Source organism: Anser cygnoides, chromosome 2 (assembly GCF_040182565.1).
Source record: "Anser cygnoides isolate HZ-2024a breed goose chromosome 2, Taihu_goose_T2T_genome, whole genome shotgun sequence".
NCBI lineage: Eukaryota > Metazoa > Chordata > Aves > Anseriformes > Anatidae > Anser > Anser cygnoides.
In genome coordinates, this window is record NC_089874.1 from 22,199,944 (window position 1) to 22,221,950 (window position 22,007).

General features: G+C 41.7%; 1 protein-coding gene across 4 annotated transcripts in view; it reads left to right on the top strand.

Annotated features, from left to right (window-relative positions):
• The window catches only part of CUBN (cubilin), a 144,964-nt gene that overhangs the window by 42,494 nt on the left and 80,463 nt on the right, over positions 1 to 22,007 (top strand). For all 4 annotated transcript variants that reach the window (XM_048061817.2, XM_048061818.2, XM_048061819.2 and 1 more), the window contains 2 exons: positions 519 to 706; positions 13,272 to 13,431. In XM_048061817.2, the coding sequence (XP_047917774.2) occupies positions 519 to 706; positions 13,272 to 13,431 (348 nt within the window). The remainder of the gene's footprint in view (positions 1 to 518; positions 707 to 13,271; positions 13,432 to 22,007) is intronic.

The window sequence follows — 22,007 nt, forward strand, 5'->3', positions numbered from 1 at the left end:
CAGTTTCCATTTGTTGTTTTAGCCAAGGATTATTTTCTTGTAGTTTGCTGAAATAAACCACTTTAATCCACTAGGCAATCTTTGTTGAGCACCCTCCCCCAGAATTGTTTCAAAATGATGGAGCAAATTATTAACTATTATTAGTTAAGAAAAAATAAATAGAAGAAAACATGTTTCAGGAATAACCATGTGTAACTGAAGAAAATAGCCAAAAAAAAAAAATCTATACCACAATATAAAAACTGGCTGATAAGTCTGCAAGTGCCAGAAAAGAAGACCATAATAGAACTGATTCAAGTTTGGAAAGTCTAGTTGTTTGGTTTTTTTGTTTGTTTTGTTTTTTGTTTTTTCATAAAACATGCAATAGGTTACAATTCTCTTTCTGCCTGGTTTCTTTTCTTTAATCTGTGGATAAAAATATTTTTCACCTCATAATGGTACCCATAATTTCAATTAGTATTTTTGAGATACTGAGTTAAAAAACACTGCACAGATATAATTTATCACCTCTTTTTCAGTTTGCCACAAAGTACTGACTGTTAACCGTAGCCATGGCATATTGGAAAGTTTAAATTATCCAAATAATTACCCCTTAAGTGAGCACTGCAACTGGACCATTCAAGCAACAATGGGGAACACGCTCAACTATAGCTTCACAGCCTTTGATTTAGAAGATGGATCTGACTGTGACTTTGACTACTTGAAGGTATGTACCCAGGTTTTAGAAACAAGAACTACCAGGTCTTCTCCAATAAAGAAAAACTATAAGGATGCAGAAGATCAGGGGTAAATTTATCTTATCTAAATTTAGCCATCAAAACTGTATGTTTAGTCTGAATATATTTTCCCTATTTCCTCTGTGGTCAGTAGGGAGTTAAGCACTGCCAGAGACCAGTTCATCCTACCTTAAGACAGATGTCTGCAGCAGGGAGGACGCAGGTGCCTTGATTTGCTACAGAGAGTCTAGATACCAACTTAGATTAGATGCACTGTTTTTTATGGCTGAAGCGAGATGACGTTCCAGTGTCATGTACAGAAGCGGAAGAAATTCTGAGATTAGTAATGATTACTAAAACACAGTGGACCCAATTATTTTCTTCTCGGTTACATCTGAAAAGTAATGGGGAATGTTCAAAAGCTTTAAAATGTTTTAATTCTACAATTTTTAATAGAAGGTTGCTGTGTCTCTTGATTACATTAACCTACTTGTCATAATTAACCTAATTCTTTAAAGGGACTGAAAGAAATTGAATTTATTCACAAAAGAGATTTTTTTTAGCTAAACGAAACAATCCAGTCAATCTAAAGACAAGTATCTTTTTATTTCAATTCCTCAAAAAATCTATTTCTACGACAACTGAAGATATATTTTCTCTCAGTTTTGTACTTCGTACTGTGCGAAGTAGACTGCAGTCATGATCACTGCTATACTGAGGGTTATAAGCTTCTGCTTACAATTTCAGTCTTTTGCTGAACCAATCCATCCTTCACATCTCACCCTTGTACAGGATGCCAGCACACAGCCCCTGTGCTCTACTTAGGTTTTGCACAAGAGGAATTGAAATTTAGAGACATATTAGAGAAGGCTACTTACAGCCAACAAGAGGGCTAAGGAACAGTGCCCACATTTATTGGGATGCTTACTTACAGTGTGCTCTTGCAGAAAGTCAAGCAACAGGCCTGGCGTTGGGCTAATGTACTCCCTCTAGACGTCCTCCCTCACTCCCCCTAACTCCTTATTATGCCATCTTTCAGAGCTTAAAAATCGGTAATAAACTGGCAAAAAGTGGAGTTTTTTCCAAATTTATTCTGTTATCGGCCAGGAGTGGAGAGAAATAATAGACATGCAAATAAAATAAACAAGGGAGCACTGTATTGAGAGCTAGCAGAAGTTGCTTAAAACCTCGTTCATTTTTTGTGAGGAGGCCGAAAAGGAAATACTGGAGCCAAATGGAGAGGCCAGTGCTAGTCTCCAGATGCCTAAGCCCTTGATCAGTGAAAGGCAGGAGCCCTGCACACAGTAGCCAGCCAGTGAAGGGCAACAAACTTGCCAGAAAACGCTATTCTAGACATAGCTCAAGGCTGGAGAAATAGTGCCAGAGGCGAGGACCTGATCCAAAGCACTTAGAGAACAGAAATAAAACACATTAGAGGGAGGGAGGAGATGGGGAGCAGAAAAGTAAGTGCACTCTTTGTTTTAACAATGTTTCATTGCTTCCAAGCAAAGAAAACACAGACTGAAAGAGGTATAAAGAGTAAAATGCAAGGGAAAAACAGAGTCATAGAAGTGTGTTAAGGAGGCTTTAATTTGCAATTCATGTCACATTACTTGAAGAAGTCTTTCTCCAAATGCCATTAAGAAATACCACTTGGAAAAGATGTTCTTATTTGGTTGTTGCATGCTGTACAAATATGTGCCATAGTGTAAAAAAAGAGAACAAGGTTGAACCAGCCAGGGAACTAACTAGCATTTGCTCTCACCCTGTGTCTTGCGAAAGGGAGCACATTGGCAAGGCTGTGAAGTGCTCTGTGGTGTAGGGGAAAGGGGGAATCATCTGGAACAAATCTGTGGTTCACTTTCTAAGCAGTCTGCAGATATTTGGGACTTCTCTGTATGAAATCCATGTGGAATCTGACTCCACTGCAAATTGGAAAAAGGGTTAATATAAAAAAAGGCTCAAAGATTCAAAGGCTGTTCAGCTGACATAAAATTACTTTTCTGCCACATGCTAGTTTTGAGATTTGTTTATTGCAAAGAGGCCTAAAAGGGGAAAGCTCTGATGTCCTGGCTGACTATGAGACTGGGAAAACAGAGATATAATCCTGTTCACTGCAGTACAAGCGGGTGGTGCACGGACCACGTGCCAGAGCTCTTCACCATTTTCTTAGAGAAAATTGGAAGCCGCTGCTCACGCTGTTTCCATATTGCTCCGCTCACAGCACTGAGTGGCCACTGGTGCTGATCGGATGCTCTCTTCCCCCAGGTTCTTTCAGGTACCCCTTTTCCCACCTTCTTGGGGCTTGGTGACAGCTTCAACCTCAGCCCCTTGCAGCAGGCAGCAACACCACGCCTGTTTCTTAGCTCTGTGACTGTCCCGACAGCAGCAGCCTGGTGATCTGTGGCAGCTAGCAGAGGGCTGGTTTGGTGGCAATATTTGCTAATACTTGATGGGAGGCTGGGGATGGGAAGGATGAGGGCTAGCTGTTAGGTTGGATTAGGTGATGATCACAGTTGTGGTGGCAGAGGAATGAAGGGAAAGAGAAGAGTGATACAGAAAGACAAGATAAAGTGCTGCAGAGGTGTTGTGGCAGAGAGCTGAACAGAGTACAATCAAGAAACGACAGTTGCAAAAGAAAATGATGAGCAAAGCTGCTTTTAAGACAGTGGGAGAAATAGATTTAATGAATATTTTTATGACATCGTTAGTGTCTTAAACTAGAACTCTGTTTTTTGTTTTTTGTTTTTTGAAAATCTTTCTGATTTCTGAAGGAGAAAATTATGGTGGTTGGTAGGGTGGGGAGAGCTAGAGTGGGAAGGCTGCATTCCTGGTACTGCTGCCCCTAGCCCAGACACTGCGGTTTTGGTCCCAATCTCCATAATGGCAAAGGGCCTGTTCTTCAGCTTCGTGTTTAATTATAGCCTACACTTCTGACCCAAAACCACATGCAGTATATGCGAAGAGCATTTTGCCTCCTGACTAATTCAGTCTGAAACACACAGAAGACATTCATTTGCTGTTTGCTCCCTGGCTTAGTCCCCATATGAGTCAGAAATTAAATATGAATAATGACAAAACCAACGGGTCCTTCACACAGGTATTCCTAGTGGTTGGCTATTACCAAAGATATTATCATCACTTAGAGCAAATAACGGTTTCAAATAAAAGTTGAGGAACGAGATGGCCGGGTGTCCAAAGGGTACAGGCAAGTGCAAGTGCAGTGCACGGCTATCTCAGACTGAAATGCAGTCACAGCTGTGCGATGAGAAATCAGCCATGTGTTGCGTTACCTATTTCCTTTTCTGCTTTGATCATGGGATGCTTGTTGTGAGCCAGAACAGCTGCTGGCTGGCATTACTCATGGTGAGCAGCGGTCGCTCTCGGCAGGGAGCCTTGAGTGACTCTGACTCGGCCTGGCCTGGGCAGGGCCTGCATCTCCTCTGCTGCAGCACTTAAAAGGATTTATACCTGTGCCAGGCAGGCAGGAAGAAGCCTTGCTCTTCTGATATGGTGGTGATTTTCTGCCCTTGTGCTTAGGTGCCAGAAATCGAGAAGGGACGGTGTTGGAGGGAGGCAAACCTGCAGATTTTTCTAGTGGCGGCCTCCAGCATGAATCTCATGTGAGCACTTCAGCAAACGCTCAGTGTGCCGCGTATCGGCCTGTCAGACGATGTTGGCACATTGCTGGTAATGCTCACAGGATGCCTGACGTTTCGCAGGGAGTTTTACAGTGAAATTTCAAGAATATAAGGTGAATTGCTTGTGACAAAGACTTTTACAGAAGTGGCAATGATAAGATACACGGCATACCAAAGAGCAGACTGTTTCTTTGTGATGCTGGACTAACCGTAATTAGATTGGAAGCTCTTTAAATTATATTGCATGGTGTAGCTTAGCCTAATAACCTAACATTAGTATTTCTAGAGGAGTCATCAGCCTGTAGACAGTGAGATATTGCAGACAATGACATGGAAATGTCATTCCTTCCTCTACACTCACCAGGTTATTAGCTGAACAAGCATATATTTAACCCCCATCTATAATGATGAATTACCTTCTTATTTAGTATGACAGAACATAATCTCCACAGAAGCAAGGCTATTTTATAAGTGAGGAGAATGTAATGTTACTGCCTGAAGATCAATCTTGCAGTAGGATTGAAGTTTACTCCTCTCTTATCTAAGAAAAATATTATTTGAAAACCACTAATCTTCCTGTCCTACAGTTAAAAACTTCCTCTGTATTCTTCTGTTCACAAAGTATAACCTTCCATGGAAGTCCAGTCTGTTTAGCATTTGCTTTTATAAACACAGGGAAGACCTTGCCCAGCCTTTTGCAAGATGCCACCAGCCTGATAAGCAGATAGTAAAATGTCATGTGGCAAGACAAGATTCGGAGCTCTCTAAACCTCACGCCCTTTGACCTGTGCAGCATGTTAGTCTAGTGGCAAGGATGGAATTACCATTAACCCAATGGTATTACCAATGGTATTACCAATGGTATTAGCACTGGGTTAATGTAAAAGCACATCTTATCAGGACAACTGTCTGGCTGATAACCACAGTGGCCTTTCACCGCAGTGGCTGCAAGGCAGGACTTTATTCCTCTTTGGAATAAGGCACTTCCTTCCTTGCTTACTGCCAGTGCCTAGAGTCTTTCAGTGATTAGGCTTAGGTGGTTAAAATACCACTGCATCCTTTATATATAGATGTTATCAAATCAGTACAGTAATTAATATGACATCTGCTCCTGAGAACTGTTTCATTTCCTTCTGGTAGTAACAGGATATGTCCCTTTTTTTTTTTGTCCTTTTTTTTTTTTTAAACCACAGCAGCATTCCAGGGATGTGCCATAACATCCTTTTTCTCCATCTGTGAATAATGCATTAGATAATTGTTTCTTGCACTCAGCTGGTCATCCTCTTTTTTTTTATTAGCTTCTCATAGGGGAAAGGAAGCTTATCCCGTTTCTAGTTTTGCTCTCTTCTGTACTTGTAATTAGTAAATATACTTAAACTATATTAGGAGATTAACATTATGACATTTTATTTATTACTGTGCCTTTTTAAAGTGTTCCAGGAATTCTCCAAGCACAGAGAATGGCTTTGCTTATGGCCATGCATTGATTTACAAAATGTCACTGGTAGCACATCACCCTGGGGAACCAGACGATATATTAAATATACCCATCCAGGTTCTGCCCACAGACATCAAATTACAGCCTGCTGGCCAGGCAGCAGTGGTATCCGTTAATGCAAGCTGGCAGCACGCCAGCCCATCCCTGAATTCCTTCAGGGATTTATGGGCCTCCACGAGAAGTTCTTCAGTGTAAGACTGTAAGGATAAAAGTGACAACTCTCCTCAGGTCTCTGTGGCAGGCCTCACCATTCGTATACAGGGAGATCTCAGCTCTTGCACTGATTTTCAGAGAGAGATCTGGGTAATCAGGGAAAGGAGCATGTCAGGCTAAAAAGCTGTTCACCCTACACAAGACTGGCTCAGGGCTCGGGAAGATTTTTCTGTTTTCCCATTTGCCTGCATTGCCACAATTGATGTACACTTTGGCTTTACTTTTCAAAAGGTTACTTAGAAGCAGACTTTAGAAATGCACATAGAAAAAAAACAAAACACATCAAGACTGCTAAATTTGTCAGTGGTGAAATGGTTGCATGATGCCTACAGAAAGCTCAGATGACAAGAAGCACGAGTGGCACAGGAAGGCAGCAGAAACTCTGCTCTGGGACTTACAAAATGAGTCAGAGCTTCATGGACATTTTCTTGTCTACGCCCTGCCAGCTCAGAGCAATGTGACTTTGCCTGTACCTTCAGGAAAAAGCACTGTACAATAAAGTGACTGTGAAATACTAGCACATGTAGCTGATAGTAGCGTGCGTGCCCCTTGCTGGAGAAATAGCATTTGTAACTCATTTAATAGTGCTGGATTCTTCTCTCCTTTGTTCATCCCGTTCTCCAAATTTTTCTGGAAAGCCTGGCCAGAGTGTAAGACCATCTGTGCAATGAAGCGGCTCATCCCAGTCAGTGCAGGCATCACAATATGAAGTTACACGGCGTCAGGAGAAAGCCCTCCTGACCTGGTAAAAGCTTCCCCTCTTCAAAGGGAAGCCCACAGAAAAGCCAGAGAAAACCATACAAGACTTTGAGGAAGGTCTTGTTCATCCTCTTCCTGCTGTTCCCATGAGCTGGCAATTTTATTTTCCTGAAAGCATAACGGATAGGAACGTCCCACCCCACCCCACCCCCCGCCCCTCTTTTTTTTTTTTTATTTTTCCAAGACCAAGCCGCACCTCTCCTCCATTGCCACAGTTACATGTGGTGCAAATTTTCTCAAATGGGGAGATTCCCAGAGAGGATTCAGTCCCTGCTGGCCTCTGACAACGTCAGTGTGATGATGTTGCTTGTGCTGGCAGTTTGATTCACCCAGGCTGGCGAAGCACTTGAGGAGCAGCACAGAGCCATGCACAGAAGTCAGCAGCACTGCAAACTGCTCAAACCCGCCCGGGGTTCTCAGTGCGGCCTCACCTTCTCCATTTCCCCCAGTTGCTGTGTTCCCAGGCCCAGCCCCATCTCTTTGTAAGCTGCTTCTCCCACTGTAGCAGCTTTCTGCTGTTATATCATTTGCAGAAATAAGTCTTTCTTAGAAAGTTAGGAATAAGCAGATTTGTCTGCAGTTAGAAGTTCTGGTTGTTTTCTTTGAGGAGGTAGTAAACAGTACCGTAAGAGATGAAAACTTCTTTTAAAAATGTCACTGCAGTTCCATGTGGAATTTAACTTTGCTTGGAATTTTCAAAGGGTTTTCCCAGGGAAGTGGTCACGGCTCCAAGCCTGCATTTGGACGATGCTTTCAGACACATGGTCTGATTTTTGGGTGGTCCTTTGGGGACCCAGGAGTTGGACTTGATGATCTTTGTGGGTCCCTTCCAACTCGGGATATTCTCTGATTCTATGAGTATTTCAGGCTCGGGTTATAAGACAAAACATAGATTCAGATACAACTCTTACTATTATAAAACTAGACATTTATATATTTCCATATGTTAGATATATCACAAAGAGATCAACTGGTGTACCTATATGTCCAGTGACCCATGATAAACTCTATTGTACTGTGGAAGAAAATGGCTAATTAGTGAAGGAAGTGTCTTTGTGTGGAGGCAAGGAAGTTGCCTACAGTGGTCAGAGCAAGGAGCTTTATCAAGGGTCATCTAGGGCATAAACATATGTAAATAATAATGGGGCTGGAGTTAGATGATCTTTAAGGTCCCTTCCAAAACAAGCCATTCTATGGTTCTAAAGCATTATTTATTGAGAGTTTATACAGGGAGGGCTTTTATCAGCTGGTACCTTCAAACACTTTTCATCTTGCAAACACAAACATAACCTTATGTCATTCTCCTGATTGTGCAGAGATAAAAATAACAAGGCTTCACGGTAAATCACTGGAAATCTTAAGCTGCCTTTGTTTCTGTGAAAGTTATGTTGCTGTGGTGCTAAGCTAGAGCAATGTGCCACATCCTGCAGCTTCACTTTGTTTCTTTTCTCTGGCTGATGGACCTGTAGGTTCTTAAGCTTGCACTCTATTTCTCCTCAAAGGAAATGTACTGCTTGGAAATTGATTATTTTTACCTGTGTTAATTCTCGCTTTAACAATTAGTGGTGATCTCTTTTTGTAGTGCATTCTGGTAGTTGGATGATGATTATATTATCTGTTTTTTGCATCATTTCATTTTCTGGTAACAGATTTGTTGCGATGTCATCACAACTTCCTTCTCAAAAACTTACCCCTTCAGGAAGAGCTGCTACCTGTAATCACTGCCTCTAGTGTTTAGATCAGTCAAAACAATCCCATATCAGGTTTCACACTTTTAAGAGGAAAGGGATACTTGTTTGTGTCAGAATAGCTCTGCGAGGATGTCTCTAGAGGCTCCGGTGATGGGCGGGACACTTGTCATGGAGATCCGATCCAAGGTGCAATCTCCTTTCCTGAATTGTGCAGACAGCCCAGACCTGTTGTGGTGTTGTTTTCAGACTACAAACAATGTGTATCAAGACTCAAATTGAGAGAATAATTGATATAATTATTCATAATTATACAATGAATGAATGCCATCTGATAATAGAATTATTGATGATAGATAATAGAATTATCTGCTCATAATAGAATTACTGGCAATGAAAATGAGAACTCTGAATGATCCCCTCTAAAAATGAGGGGGATCAGTATTCCTAGGATGCCGTATCCCCTCATAGGAAACTGAAAGCTTGCCTTTGATGAGTCCATCATCTCCGAATCAAAACTACGGCTTCTGCCTAAAAAATGTTTGTAAGCAGCTTTTTTTTCCAGAGCAGATTAGGCTAGTTTTCCTTTATAATAATTTTTCTGATGAAAAAATATCCCTGTTCACAGAAATAAAACTATCCAAGAGAAATTTAAAGTTTTGCCCTAAGAAAAATCAGCTTCCTGCTAGGAGAACTGAACAGATGGAGCCCCGCTACCTGTCTGGAAGGCTCCTGCCAGGCTCACTTTGCAAGAGGAAATAGGCTTGACGAGGCATTCGGCTAGCAAAATGTCCCCACTGCAAGTATGCCCAAATGGAGCACATTCAAAGTTTCTTTCCTCCAATTTACTTCTTTCCACCCAGCAGAAACTCCGTTTTCCAGTAAGCTTAGTCACTGAGCCTTTACTCCAGTTCTGGCAACGAGCTCCTCTGCCACAGGTCATGCCACTTTGCTTTGCTCCTCCAAAGAGCGGTGAACAGCTGTGGCCTCCAGATCATCATTACTGGCGTTAGTGACACGCTTCCAGGCTGAAGAGTCCGGAAAGCCAAAATCCACTGGCCACTGGTGACCACCGTGTCTCCTCTGGACCGAGCCGAGTCCTTCCTGCAGCCTCGGCTAGCCTGCTGTCACGGCCCCGCTCCAACCTTCAGCAGATGGTTTTCAGCTGCCACCTTGCTGCAGGGCAGTCCCTCAGCCGGATTCATCCCCTAGAGAGCTAGCACCTCCCCTTCGCACTGCTGCGTCAGCCTGCGCGCCTGCTCCTGGGCAACCTGATAAGGGGTTTCCCATAGCGATTACTGAACCTATGCCTAATTCATCTGAAGTTACCACGTCCCTGGTGCCTGGGTGCGGGCTGATGAAATGGAGCGCTCAGGGTGCTGCTGGGCAATTGGTTTCATTAAGGAGGAAGGGAGGCTTTTCTTTTTTGCCATGCTAAGGATCTTAAACCGTGCTGCAGTATCTGTCAATATCATTACAATATCATTGCCCTTGGATTTTATGATGGAGGCTAGAAGGTCTGAAGAAACAAATCAATTACGGAAGAGTTACCTGCACAGAAAGGGGGCAAGTGTGTTCTTCCCAGTGGTTAGCTGGGAGGGAGCCCAGTGCCCAGGTCCTACAGCCAGTATGCTGCTGGAGTGGCTAGCCTTGCACAGACCGAGGGAGTGCCATGCCTCGTGTTGCCTGGGGAAGGACTTCCCCCCGATTTGCAGCAGTTTCGGATGGCACAGCTGACAAAGCAGGCCCTTAAATGAGAAACACTGCCTCGGAGATCAGAAGAGAAATTGTGGCCCATGAGATGCGCGCTCAGCTTCGGTTTCACTTGCCCGTATTTGTGTGAGAGCAAGATGTGGTTTTAGAAGTTCAGAATGCTTTGTGGAAACACACAGCTGTTCCCTTCGTTTATAAGTGAAAGACAGCTTGAAAAAAAACCCCTCTGTAATTCTAGCAGCGGTGGCTCTGCCTCTCTCAATGAGTTACAGCTGGCCAGGCACTCGAATTTCCTGTGAAACTCCGGCCTGAACCCAGCACCACGGGGCAGCGCCGCATGAAGGGATTGCCATGGTAACCATTATTTGTGTCGTGAAAAACCCACTGGCTGTTTTCAGGGCAAATTACACAGAAATGTGACGCTCACCGCCTTAGATAAAAATAACACTCCCCCGATGATTCAAAGTTACGGAAGACTCGTGAAGCTTGTTTTTTTTTGTTTTGATTTGAAAGTTTCTGGGGATGATTTAGTCCATAGTTCTTTAGAAAGTTTTTCATTTGTAATCACCAAAGCTAACGGCTGATCGTTGAATATGTGTCTCTTTGCCTTTCATTCAGAGCTCAGGTTCATGGTCTCCACATTGATTCATTCTTCCCCATTCACATTTTTCTGGTGTAAGATTTCCATGGCTTGAAGCCACACAAATGAGTCGTATATACCACAAAGCCATCGAAGGAAGTAGCACTATTAAAAAGTTTAAATGGATCTGACTTACTTCATTTTGCTGAGCTTAAGCCATAAAAGAATGTGTAAAGGTCTCAGCCTGGCTTGAGAGAAGGTCATAACTGTAATGCTGGGCATGGGACAGCTCATCTGTATGTCAGAGGGTACTTTAAGCTTTACATTTGAAAAGAATGCAGATGAATGCAACTTGTTAACATCTAATCTCTATGATAATTTTATATCTATTACTAAACACATCTGACTGAGGCTTTGCAAGAACTACCAGCAATCAGTCGGTAAGTAGAAACTTTCAGGCTTTTCAGATTTCACCATGGAGTGATGGTTATCAAGTTCCAATACATTCCTCATGCTCTGGGCATTTCATGGCATTAGAGGATTGAAAACCAAAAATATTCAGGGTCACAAGCCATAAAACAGGCTGTGGAATATTACCATAGAATTATTCCTGCAATTTGCCCCTAACTTCTGGCTGAACTACTTTCAATTTATTTTTTATTGAAAAAAGACATTCAAACCTGACTGTCAGTTTGAGGACTTGAAACCACTTGAGTAGATTTCTGGGCCCCAACTATGTCTTAAATCAACAACACAGTTTCTGAAAGTTCTGCAAGACCAACATCTTGAACACAAGAGCTGAGGGCTTAATTATTGATTACCATACGTGAGTGCTGGAAAATGTGCAAAAGAAGTAGCTAGCATGGTTAGTCAATATTTACTGTAATACCACACTTCCATACTATCGGCATTCAATGTAGGCGAATTGTTAGTGGAACCAGAGGTATTTGGAAAAGAGATTTGAGTGGAGAGCAAAGATAAATAAACCTTGGCTGTCTATCTAGAGATCGTAGATTTGATTCTTTGCGTGGGGAGAATTTTATGGTGATGGCTTCGGAACAGAGAAAAGTTTTTGTTGAAATTCTGAAAGGAAACATGCCAAAAACTCACAATGAGAGTGTTCAGACATGGTTTCTGTGCCAGTAATTTGCTGGGCTGTGTTAGGAAGATGTGCTCTTCTGTGAGACAGAAGATTGGATGAACTGCAGCAAAGTGGTAAAAAAACAGGAGTGTTCCTGTTCTAAACGTTCAGAATCACAGTAACAAAAGAAATAGTAAAGCAACTCATAACTTGACAACAAGTGGCAATCTGGTATCATATTCAAATGCAATTTATTTATATTTATTTTTTACCAGGTTTGCAAAAATTATACACCTTTCCCCCTGAATAATGACACTGAGCATTGCAATACTTTGTGAAGAACATAGATGCATACTCAGTGTGACTTACTGGATATGAAAAAAGTGCCGTATCCACTGTCTAGGATGAGAAAAAAACCTTTAAACCTGTTTGGAGACAACTGATGTGAAGAGGCTCAAAAGCTCAGGACACCCGCTATGACTCCATGAAAACATGTCTTAAGTGTTTTTATTTGAATTTGAGCATCTGACTAGCTTCAGATTTCAAGATTTAAATGCAGGAATATTTCCTTATCATTTTATTTGTTCCATTTTTTTTAGAGCATTAGTGTTTCAAGAGTAGGATGGAAGAATTCTCTTTTGTGTTTGGGGAACAGAAAGATTTTCAGGCTGGCTACATCTGCCAACACTCTGACTGTCAAAATACAATCACGTAGAATATGACTTGGAGATAAAACGTAAAGTATTTCTAGGTGCAAAAGTTCAGAAATCATGACTCCACTTCTCCTCCAAAGTAGGACACAAGCATAAGAACATAACAAAATAAACAAACACGTGAATTTTGCCTTGTGGTTTTTGAGGATTTGTTATGCTTTTTTGTTTTCAGTTTGTCGTCACTACACTGTGAGGCTCTGGTGATGCTGACTCCTTGGTTTAGTCCACCATAAGTTCAGTCAGTCCTGAAATCACCTGAGTGCAGTCTTACAGAAATGAGTAAATAATCTGAGTTATCACCAAAGGCTCTGGAGGCACTGAATATGCTAGACGCATGGTAAAATCGGACATATGACATCCCCTATTTCTTTCTATTTCAGTTCGTCGTTGTGTTTGCTTCTTATCTTCTTCCCCAGCAACCCCTAATACACACCAAAACAGAAACAGCAAGACCTTCCTGCTCTACATGATGTGCAGCCAGGTTTTGAGACATACTGAGTTGCATATGGTCATTGTTTCATCCAAGCCTTCCCACATTCCCCATGGCTGATATTGCTGTGTCATGGTGGCAGCGTTGGAGCTTCACTGCTTTCTTCAACATCTTATGCAAAACACTAAGAACCGGGGAGCTGCTTATTACCTACTGGGATATTCTTTGTTTCATTTCAGCTCTATGATGGACCTGATGAACGATCCAACCTGATAGGCACTTTCTGTGGACAGTCTCTCCCGCTGGCAGGGAGCACCACAGGGACCAGCCTTCATGTGGCATTTTATTCTGACGGACTGAACGCTAGAAGTGGGTTCCAGATGCTGTGGCATGTCAATGGTAAGTTAACCAGGTTTTTCAGGGAAAGCATGTTTTCTTCTTTTCTGTACACAAAGTAGAGTCCCAGCTTAGGGCACTCCTGTGTTAGCTAAGTAGAAATAACCCATTAGAGCACTGAAAATATTGCATTTACTCATAATTGCTCCAATACTTTCTCAGTGAATGTTTCTGCACATGCTACACCTTTGACGATTACCTGATCACAGGCTGTAAGCAAAATACCCTTTCATCTAAAGGAATAGGCACAGGATGAGGTGTATCTTCAGAATTTATGTGCTGAAGAGGAGATATACACCATTAAAGGGGGACTTGGACTTCCTAATAGGAAACACTCAGCTCTCAGTTTGCCTGATTCCTATAGACTTCCTTTTTTTTTTTTCTCTGCAGGCTTCTCTCTAGTTTTCTTTAGTGGCGTTTGTTTTCTTGGGCAGTGCGTTCACTTCCAACCTTCCAGCCTCTGCCCCCCTCCTTTCTCTGCATGAAATAACATTGGCCAGGATGTGCTTTGGGTGTTTTTTTTTCTCTTGTGCTGCATGTCACAAAGAGCATCACAGGCCTCGTTAAATAGGCAAGCATGCATGCCAATTATAAACCAATCTGTTAGTGATTGCACAATGATTGTACACTTCTTAAGTGAGGCTACAAACGCAACTTCTTCACTCTACTTACTTAACAGCAATATTGGACTGCAACAAGATTAAATCATATGCCATTGTACACCCCATGAAAGAGGATTCAACCTTGAAAATAATTAAATAGCCACAGTTGCCCTGTCTGTCTAATCAGTTCACACCATTCAGCTTTGACAGCATTGTAAAGCAGCTGAAATCGGCTGCAGAGGCCCTACTGCGGGTTGCTGAGGTGTATGGCATGCTATACATTGTTTGAATAGGAGCTCCTCTGTGCTACCACGGACTGCTGGCGTTCACGGGCTCCCAAAAGGCTCTCTCTGACTAGACAGTGCTGTTTTGCATTCAGTGGAGGTCAGGGAGCATTTCTGGGCAAAGGAGGGACGTAAGCGGGAGGAGTGAGATGTGTGGCAGAGCCAGCAGGGGAAGTGCTGCAGCACAAAGGTATGTTCTTGTGCTCCGAGGTGATGTCATTCTGGGACCACACAAAAGAAGAAAAAGTGGAGGCTTTTATGCACAGAGCCAGATGACATCAGCTCCATACAGTAGCCATGGTTCTGGGTTAACTTGCTTTTCTAAAGCTCTCAAAGCTTTCCAAGATCTGCCTGCGTGGTAAGCACTCTGTTCTTTCCCTCCAGCTCCCCCCGCCACAATCAATTCCCGGACTCTCCAGCCCTCTCCTACCCCCCCCCCCCCCCCCCCCCCCCCCCGCACTCCTTTTCTGCACTGACACATTCACTTCTCTGTCGGCCAGCACTGCCCCTCTGTTTGTTTCTGGGCATGAAACAAAGCCCAGACTGCTAATGTGGGACCATGTCTGAGCAGCAGAGCAGGATGAGTGGGTTCAGATAGGGCTGGCTCCTAGGGAAGTCGTTGCAGGCTCTGCACATCACAGCTGTGACTCCTGACAGCCTGTAATACGAGTGCAAGTTCCTCCAGAGCTGACTGCAGTCGTCTTCTTTCTGTATGTTGCAGACATTTCCTTTTTTTCTTGGTTGGTGACACATAAATATGGGTAGCCCTCTTGCCCTTCATGGCTACATTGTCTGGGTGTATACTGCTGCCTTAGACTGGATAAAATTAGATACGTTGCTGTGGTCCAGGTGCTATGTTCACTTCTGCCTTCTGAAAATCTTTTAATGCACAAAAAAAAAAAAAAAAAAAAAAAAGCTTTGTGAAGAAAGTCCCCTACTACTGGGGAATGCAGCAGATGCTGCCTTTGAATTGGGAATTTCGGAGTGAAGTATTCAGGTCCCCTCTTCCCTGAGGGCAAATCCCTATGAGAAACTGAACCTGGGTCTAATAACATCTCACCTGACAAGAAAATAACAAGGCCATATAAATTTTCAGAAAGAGATTTTACTTCTACTCAAGTGACAAATGTGTGCTCCGGAGTTCAAGCTCCTGTGAACTATTTCTCAGGCTGTTCATGTGCTCCTCAGCTGGCAGTCGCGAAGCATCTATGAGATGTATATCAACAACATTCACATGCTTCGGTAATCAAAGAGAGCAGCACTTCTGTTTGCCACCATGTGCCTGATACAGTTCACTTCAGACACTCTTTCTGGTAGCTTTGCTAGCAGTTATGAGGTGATCACAACAAGCCAAAAGCTTACCTCATTGATAACTGACATGAGGAGCCCCTGCAGACAGACACGACACGAATACGAAGTATTTAGAATTGAAACATTTGCATCTGTTCTTCCCACTTACTAAGCTGCTGCTTTTCAGTTGCTGACGGAAACCCAGTCTTCAGGCTTTCCCAAAGGCATAATGAGTAACTGATCTTGTGGAAATGCTGCTATTTATATTTAAAATGTCTTACATAATTTTAACTTGTAAAGAAAGCTGAAGTACAAAGAATTCATTTTAAAAGTGGTTTTGATTCTGAAATAACACTGTTCGCCTAAAGGGCTTCCATTGATTAAGCAGGATATAGAATTGATTTAGCCAGAATTGATAGTGTTTTCTTCTGCAGGCAGGGCCTCAGGAGTCTTGATTCACCACAGGAAAGCTTGACCCTGCAAGGTGCTCATTCCAGTTCTTTTGCTTATTAGGAAGCTTAACACGGGCAAATATATTTGGGGACATATATTGGCCCTTTGAGAATGAACAAACTCTTGCTAACAGGCTGGATGTTGCAAAGATGGCGTGCTAGTTGAATGCTGTCCTAAAAAAAATAAAAAAATCAGGAGGCCAAAAGGTCAAAGGTCTCTCAGTGCAAAATTACACCAGTGACAACTGTCACTATCTGAGAAGACATATTTCCTAGACCTGTCACTTACCTTATTAAGCAATGTGTGTGTAGGCACTGGCTGCTTTATATATAGATATAGATCAGTGTTTCATTGGAAGCTTGCTCATCAGGCTGCTTCATTGTCAGTAGAGCTTATAAATTTAATCGGCTCTTCTCAGCATAGTCAAAATTTGTGTCTGCTGTTCAGTTTTCTGTGACACATTAACTCCCCTTTAAAAAAGAAGCAGAGCATACTGGTGAGAAATGAATAATGTAGCCCTAAAGTATTGCCCTTTTCCTTTGCCATCATCTTCTTTCTGTTAGATTTCCCTAGGGAAACATAACGGATGGACAGGGAGTGGAGAAATCCCTCTTAGTGCATGAGAAGAGCAGTTTTCATTACACCGAGTCCATATTTTCAGAAGATGAAAGCTATTAAAAGCCATACAATAACTAAAGATTGTTTTTCAGTGTATTTGCAGGTAAAATGTGAAATAGTTTGTTAGTTCTTCAGGGAAGCATAACAGAAGCATGCTGGATTAAGATGCAGAAGCCATTCACTGCAGATATTTGCCAGACATCCATTAGGATTGCTGGAGAGAATATTGCTATTGCACTGCCGGTCAATCAGGGAGCTAAGGTCTAGATTTCCTGAGCCTGAATCCTAACTCTGTGGTCCATTTCTTGTGTAGCCTTGGACAAATCACCATTAGTTCAGTTTTCAAAAATGACTATTCCTTTTCAGTGTCTTTTTGTCATGTTAAGTCTGAGATGCACAGGATCTGATCTTTTAAAGTCCTGAGCAGTTGCTCTGAATTGGGGGTGTACCGGGTTCAGTCGGCTTTTTGTATTGCAATCTGGCTATTAAAAAACATGTTCTCTGTGAGACATGATGATGAATTAAATTTTGTTCCTTCAGCAGGCTGCTCACCTCCCCCCACTGCCTCCCCTCCCTGACTAATATATAAGAATAAAGGCCAAATTTTTCTTACAATGCTTGTCGTTAAACTGTTCAATCAATGCCTGAGAGCTAGAAAAAGGCCTTTTTTTAAACACTGAACACAGGCAGCTGATGCAGGAACTGTGGACATTCAGTATCTTGGAGGATTCAGCTCCTGTTTACATGCCTAAATGCACCTTTAAGTCCCTGGGTCCCTGTAGTCTACCTTTATCTAATATCCGTCTCATTGATATCAGACAGGAACATATAGAAGAAAATACAAGAACTCAGGAGACCAATAAAACAATAATAATGAAAGCTACAGAAGTAATTAACAAATCAGAAAGGAGAAAACAAAACAAAAAAAAACCGACAAGTTTTCTCAGTTGAATTTTTATTCTCTTGCATAAGGCTTCACCATAAAAAATATCCCACTTGCTCCATTGGATAATATTCTATGAAATAAATCTACTCAAAAGAGTAAAAGATATCAGAGTCAAATCCAAGTCAAGCTTCGTGCAAGTATTAGTGTAGTACAGACTCATTCTGTACTCCATTATCTGTACAGAGACTCACTCTGTACAGGCTCATTCTAAGTGCTCCACGCAGCTACAATCAGTTAATGTTTACTGAAATATTTCAGTATGAGCACAACAAATGGAACAACCCTGAAACCTTTCATTTCCCTAACTCTGACTTTACAGGAACAGTGTCAACTCACTTTAAGGTTTATGGAGGGGACTTTTCTAACGTGTGGCTAAAACACAGCCATGAATAAATCCGAAAACCTTGCAAATAACAGAGGTTTCCACAGATTACTACTTCTGTATTCATCTATAATTATTTATGAGAATAGGGATTCTTCTTTGGTTAATGAACACCATCTGCTAACCAGACAGGCAGTAATATGGTAAGACATCTATAAATCATCCCTTGCACAATCTTCAATGACTACTAAGACTTTAGCCAGAGAAAAGCAAAAACACCAAATACATGTTTCCTGAGCTTTCTATTTGTTGACTGACGTCCTAGCAACTAACACCAGGTTAGGTAGTTGTTTTAAGCATTTTTCAAGGGAATTCCAAGACCTTTACACTTCTAAAACAATATTTCCCCTCCCTTTTTTTCTTTCGTTTCTTTTTTTTTCTGAGTTTAACTGCAAGGCAGAAGTTTCCAAAATGACTGCAAAATGTCTGCAGAAACTGAGCATATGCCATAATGCAGTTCAGCTGCAAGAAACTTTTCTGCAGTACAGCTGTCCATATAGCAGTCCATATACAGCAAGACCATGCATTTCTGTGCTGTGAATTTTTTTTTAAGATGTTCTACTTGGATCAGAATGGTTTCAAATTCACTGTTGTTTCAATGAGATCTGAAGTTATGCAGCAATTTAGAAGTTCTGCCTCCTCATTTTTGTTTATCCCTAAACACCAAATCTTATTTTTTTTTCCTTTGTTGTCATATACAGCAAAAACTCCATTTATTTTAATAGAAGCAAAATATAATGTGATTTTTGCAAACAATGTAAGCACTGGGAGAAGGTTTGTGTTCATTTAATGGTGATGCCAGCAATGGAATAAGCTTAATTAGCTGAGATGATTACATTATAATCTAAACTTTTCCTATTTCACCATCTGAATAAATAGGCAGGCTACTCTTCTATGAGTTACATTCTAGGTCAAATAAAAACTTACTTCTTTGCTTGCTTAAAAAATAGGAAAAGGATAGGGTACATAAAGCTGTGTGTTTCAAAATACAGGACCGACATTTCTCCTGCTTTTTCCTCTTAAATGCAAAATCCATGCATATATACACATATATTTATGAGTGTAAATATATATGCATATACATATATGTGTATATATTCAGCCTGAACACCATTTAAATGAATGTAATTTCTTTGATATCTTTTCTGATAATTTGAGCTATCAGCCAAGGCAGATTTCAAAGCTTAATACAAGCATCTCAGCCAAGAGAATTTGTCTTCATCGGTAATGCACAAATAATATGAAAAATACTTACAGATTAGTTTTCCTTCATTGCTTGTATCTGTGGTGAAATCAAAGAAAGGGATAATGCTACAAGAACTTTGTGTCTAATGAAAACGGGGAAGATATTGAATAAATTAGGGATCAAATTCTAAATTCACTTTTAAAAAATTCAATCTCTGAACTATTCTTGTAAGTATCTTGTTAAAATCAGCTATATTTAAAAAAAAAAAAAAAAGGCATAACAGAAATGATTCTTATCTCATCCATACAAGAGCCTAAACATAATACAGAGGCTTTCTTCCAGCTGGCCAGAGAGTTCAGGTATTACATTTCTGCTCTGATACAGAGGTTTCTGCTCTCATGTGCAGGTCAGTCAAAATAGTTCACATATTTGCAAAGAACGGTGGGTCCTTTTTTCAGGTGTTATTCAGCAAATACCTGGGCATAAACTCAAGCAATTTCAGTTTGCAAACAACTAATAAAAGATTGGCAAGATAAGTTCTGCACATTCATTGTAAGAAATGAATCACAGAGATCTGAGCTTTACCTCTGCTTTTCCTTTTATTTAATGAAAACCTTTCCTGGGAACATTTGTAGCTGGAAGAAAAGAAATGGCACATTAACAACAGTTTGATGTTCTTATTCATGGGCTTCACAAGCCTCATCCAGAGAATATTGATTGAGCTCAGAGAAAATATAAACCACTCTTGGAGAGAGCATGACTAATCTGAACGCTACCTGCAGGGGCTACAGAAAGCTCTGGGCCTCAAACTGCAGCACACAGGCTCTCTGAGCCATTTCGGGTTGAAATTTAAAAAAAAAAAAAAAAAAAAAAAGCCTTTGTGGCTATCAGGAAACTCTTAGTAGGAGAAGCTGAGTCATAACTGCCTGTTTAGTTTTAAAATGTTCCCAGCTTTCTTCAGGCTGAGATAAATAGCAACTGGCTTTGTTCGTGCCTGCTGAAACTCCCCTGCCTCCCTGTCCGCGCCCCCTCAGGAGCCCAGCCGTGCAAGTCTGCTCGTTGGGAAATCTTTCTGTTTCCCAGGCTGGCAAGGCAGCCTTCCCTTCTGCTCTGTCCTCAGCGGCCTTGTCATTCCTGCTGCCGAGGGAAAGAGAGTAGCGCACCCTGCAAATTCACTTGTAGGACTCTCCCCACATGCTTTTTTTTTAGTCCCCAGTTTAAAAAAACAAACAACAATCTGGTTTCCTTTGAGGAAAATTAAGTCATTTTCTGAAAGCACTGGGGGAAAAAACAGGGTTGTGAGTTACACTGAAGCCGCTTTCCTCTCCTTCTCTCTGCTGAAGGTTCCTGGATAGCAAACTCCCAAGGGCTTAGCAGGTACCTGAGGGTGCCAGCAGGCTTCAGGGAAGCAATTGTACTACCTTCTTCTGTTGTTTTTGTCTCTCCAGAGGGATAGAAGGCAGGATTGGTTTCAACTACACTTTGAGGCTTCTTTTACTCCTTGACTGAGACTTCTGTAGCTTGACACCAGCCTCGTGGCTGCAGGGCAAACGGCAGCGTGACAGAGCGTCACGTGCAGCGAGGTGGGGAGGAAGACAAAAAAGAGCTAAGCCTGCGTCAGTTCACCTGTAGGGTCACCCTAAGCCGTGAAAAGTCCTTTCTGGGCTATAGACAACTATTGTTCAGTTGCGGGTATTCTTGGGTTTAAGAGGCAGATTTCCTGTGAGCACTGGATAATGCAGCGTGACAGAGATCCGTGTCGCACAGCTGGCGTGCCTGGAGACATCTTCCTCGTGTCTGCAGTTAGAGGGCTCTTGTCTAGTTTAAACCAGCCTCGTATTGCTTTCCTCCTTTTCAGAACTACTGCTCGTTCATAGATTTGCATTTTGCAGTCCTAGAAGGCATCAGAGCCAGCTGTGGCAGAGTCAAACTCAAGTTTTTAGTGAGGAGCTGGAAGACCCCATGGTAAAGATTATGGCAAGTGCTGCCAGGGATTAGCAGCCACTCTTTCACAACTGCAATTTTACCACATAAGGAGTAAAGAAAAATATTTGTGTTTAATTGAAGATCTTGATTTATAGCTTCCTGAAGAAAAAACGGTGTTAAGGAGAGCAACTAGGAGAGTCAAGATACCTTGTTCAAGTAGCAAATTATTCATAGATTTGATAGAGATTAAGGGAGTCTTGCATTTTTGTGTGGATTAGTGAGCAGATCAGGGGGATAGTTTATTGGTTTTATGTTATAAAATGTCTCTTCTAAATAAAAGCTCTGATACTATCTATCACTTCTGGCATACCACAATTTTTGCCTCAGGGAATATACAGCTCATGGTTTGTTAGCTGGTTCTATTAAGTATTTTGGGTCTTTTTTGCTGTGTGACAGAACCTTCCCTCTGGAGATGAAGCAAGAGAGATTGATGGAGTGTGGGCTTTACTTACAAAGCTCGAGTGACCCCGTAAAAGCTGTGTTAGCAAAAGATTAGCTAGTGCCTAAATGAAGCCATTGAGGCCCTGCGATGTGGAGAGAAACAAAATGCTGCTGCAGGACAGAGCGACACACACATGAAGTCAGAACAAATGCAGAACTTCTTTGCTTTCTGCATGTGATGAATACACAGCCACTCCATTGGCTTCTGCAAAGGTGGTGTTTCATGATGAATGTAGCTGACCTTAGTTTTTCCTGACACTAGAAAGGACTCTTGTGCCTTCTCACCCCACTGACACCGGCACCTAGGGACTGTGTCAGTGATAACGTCTTCCCAGGAAACCAAACCAAAGGAGGCAAGTACAGCATTTATATATGCATAAATGCTGTATAA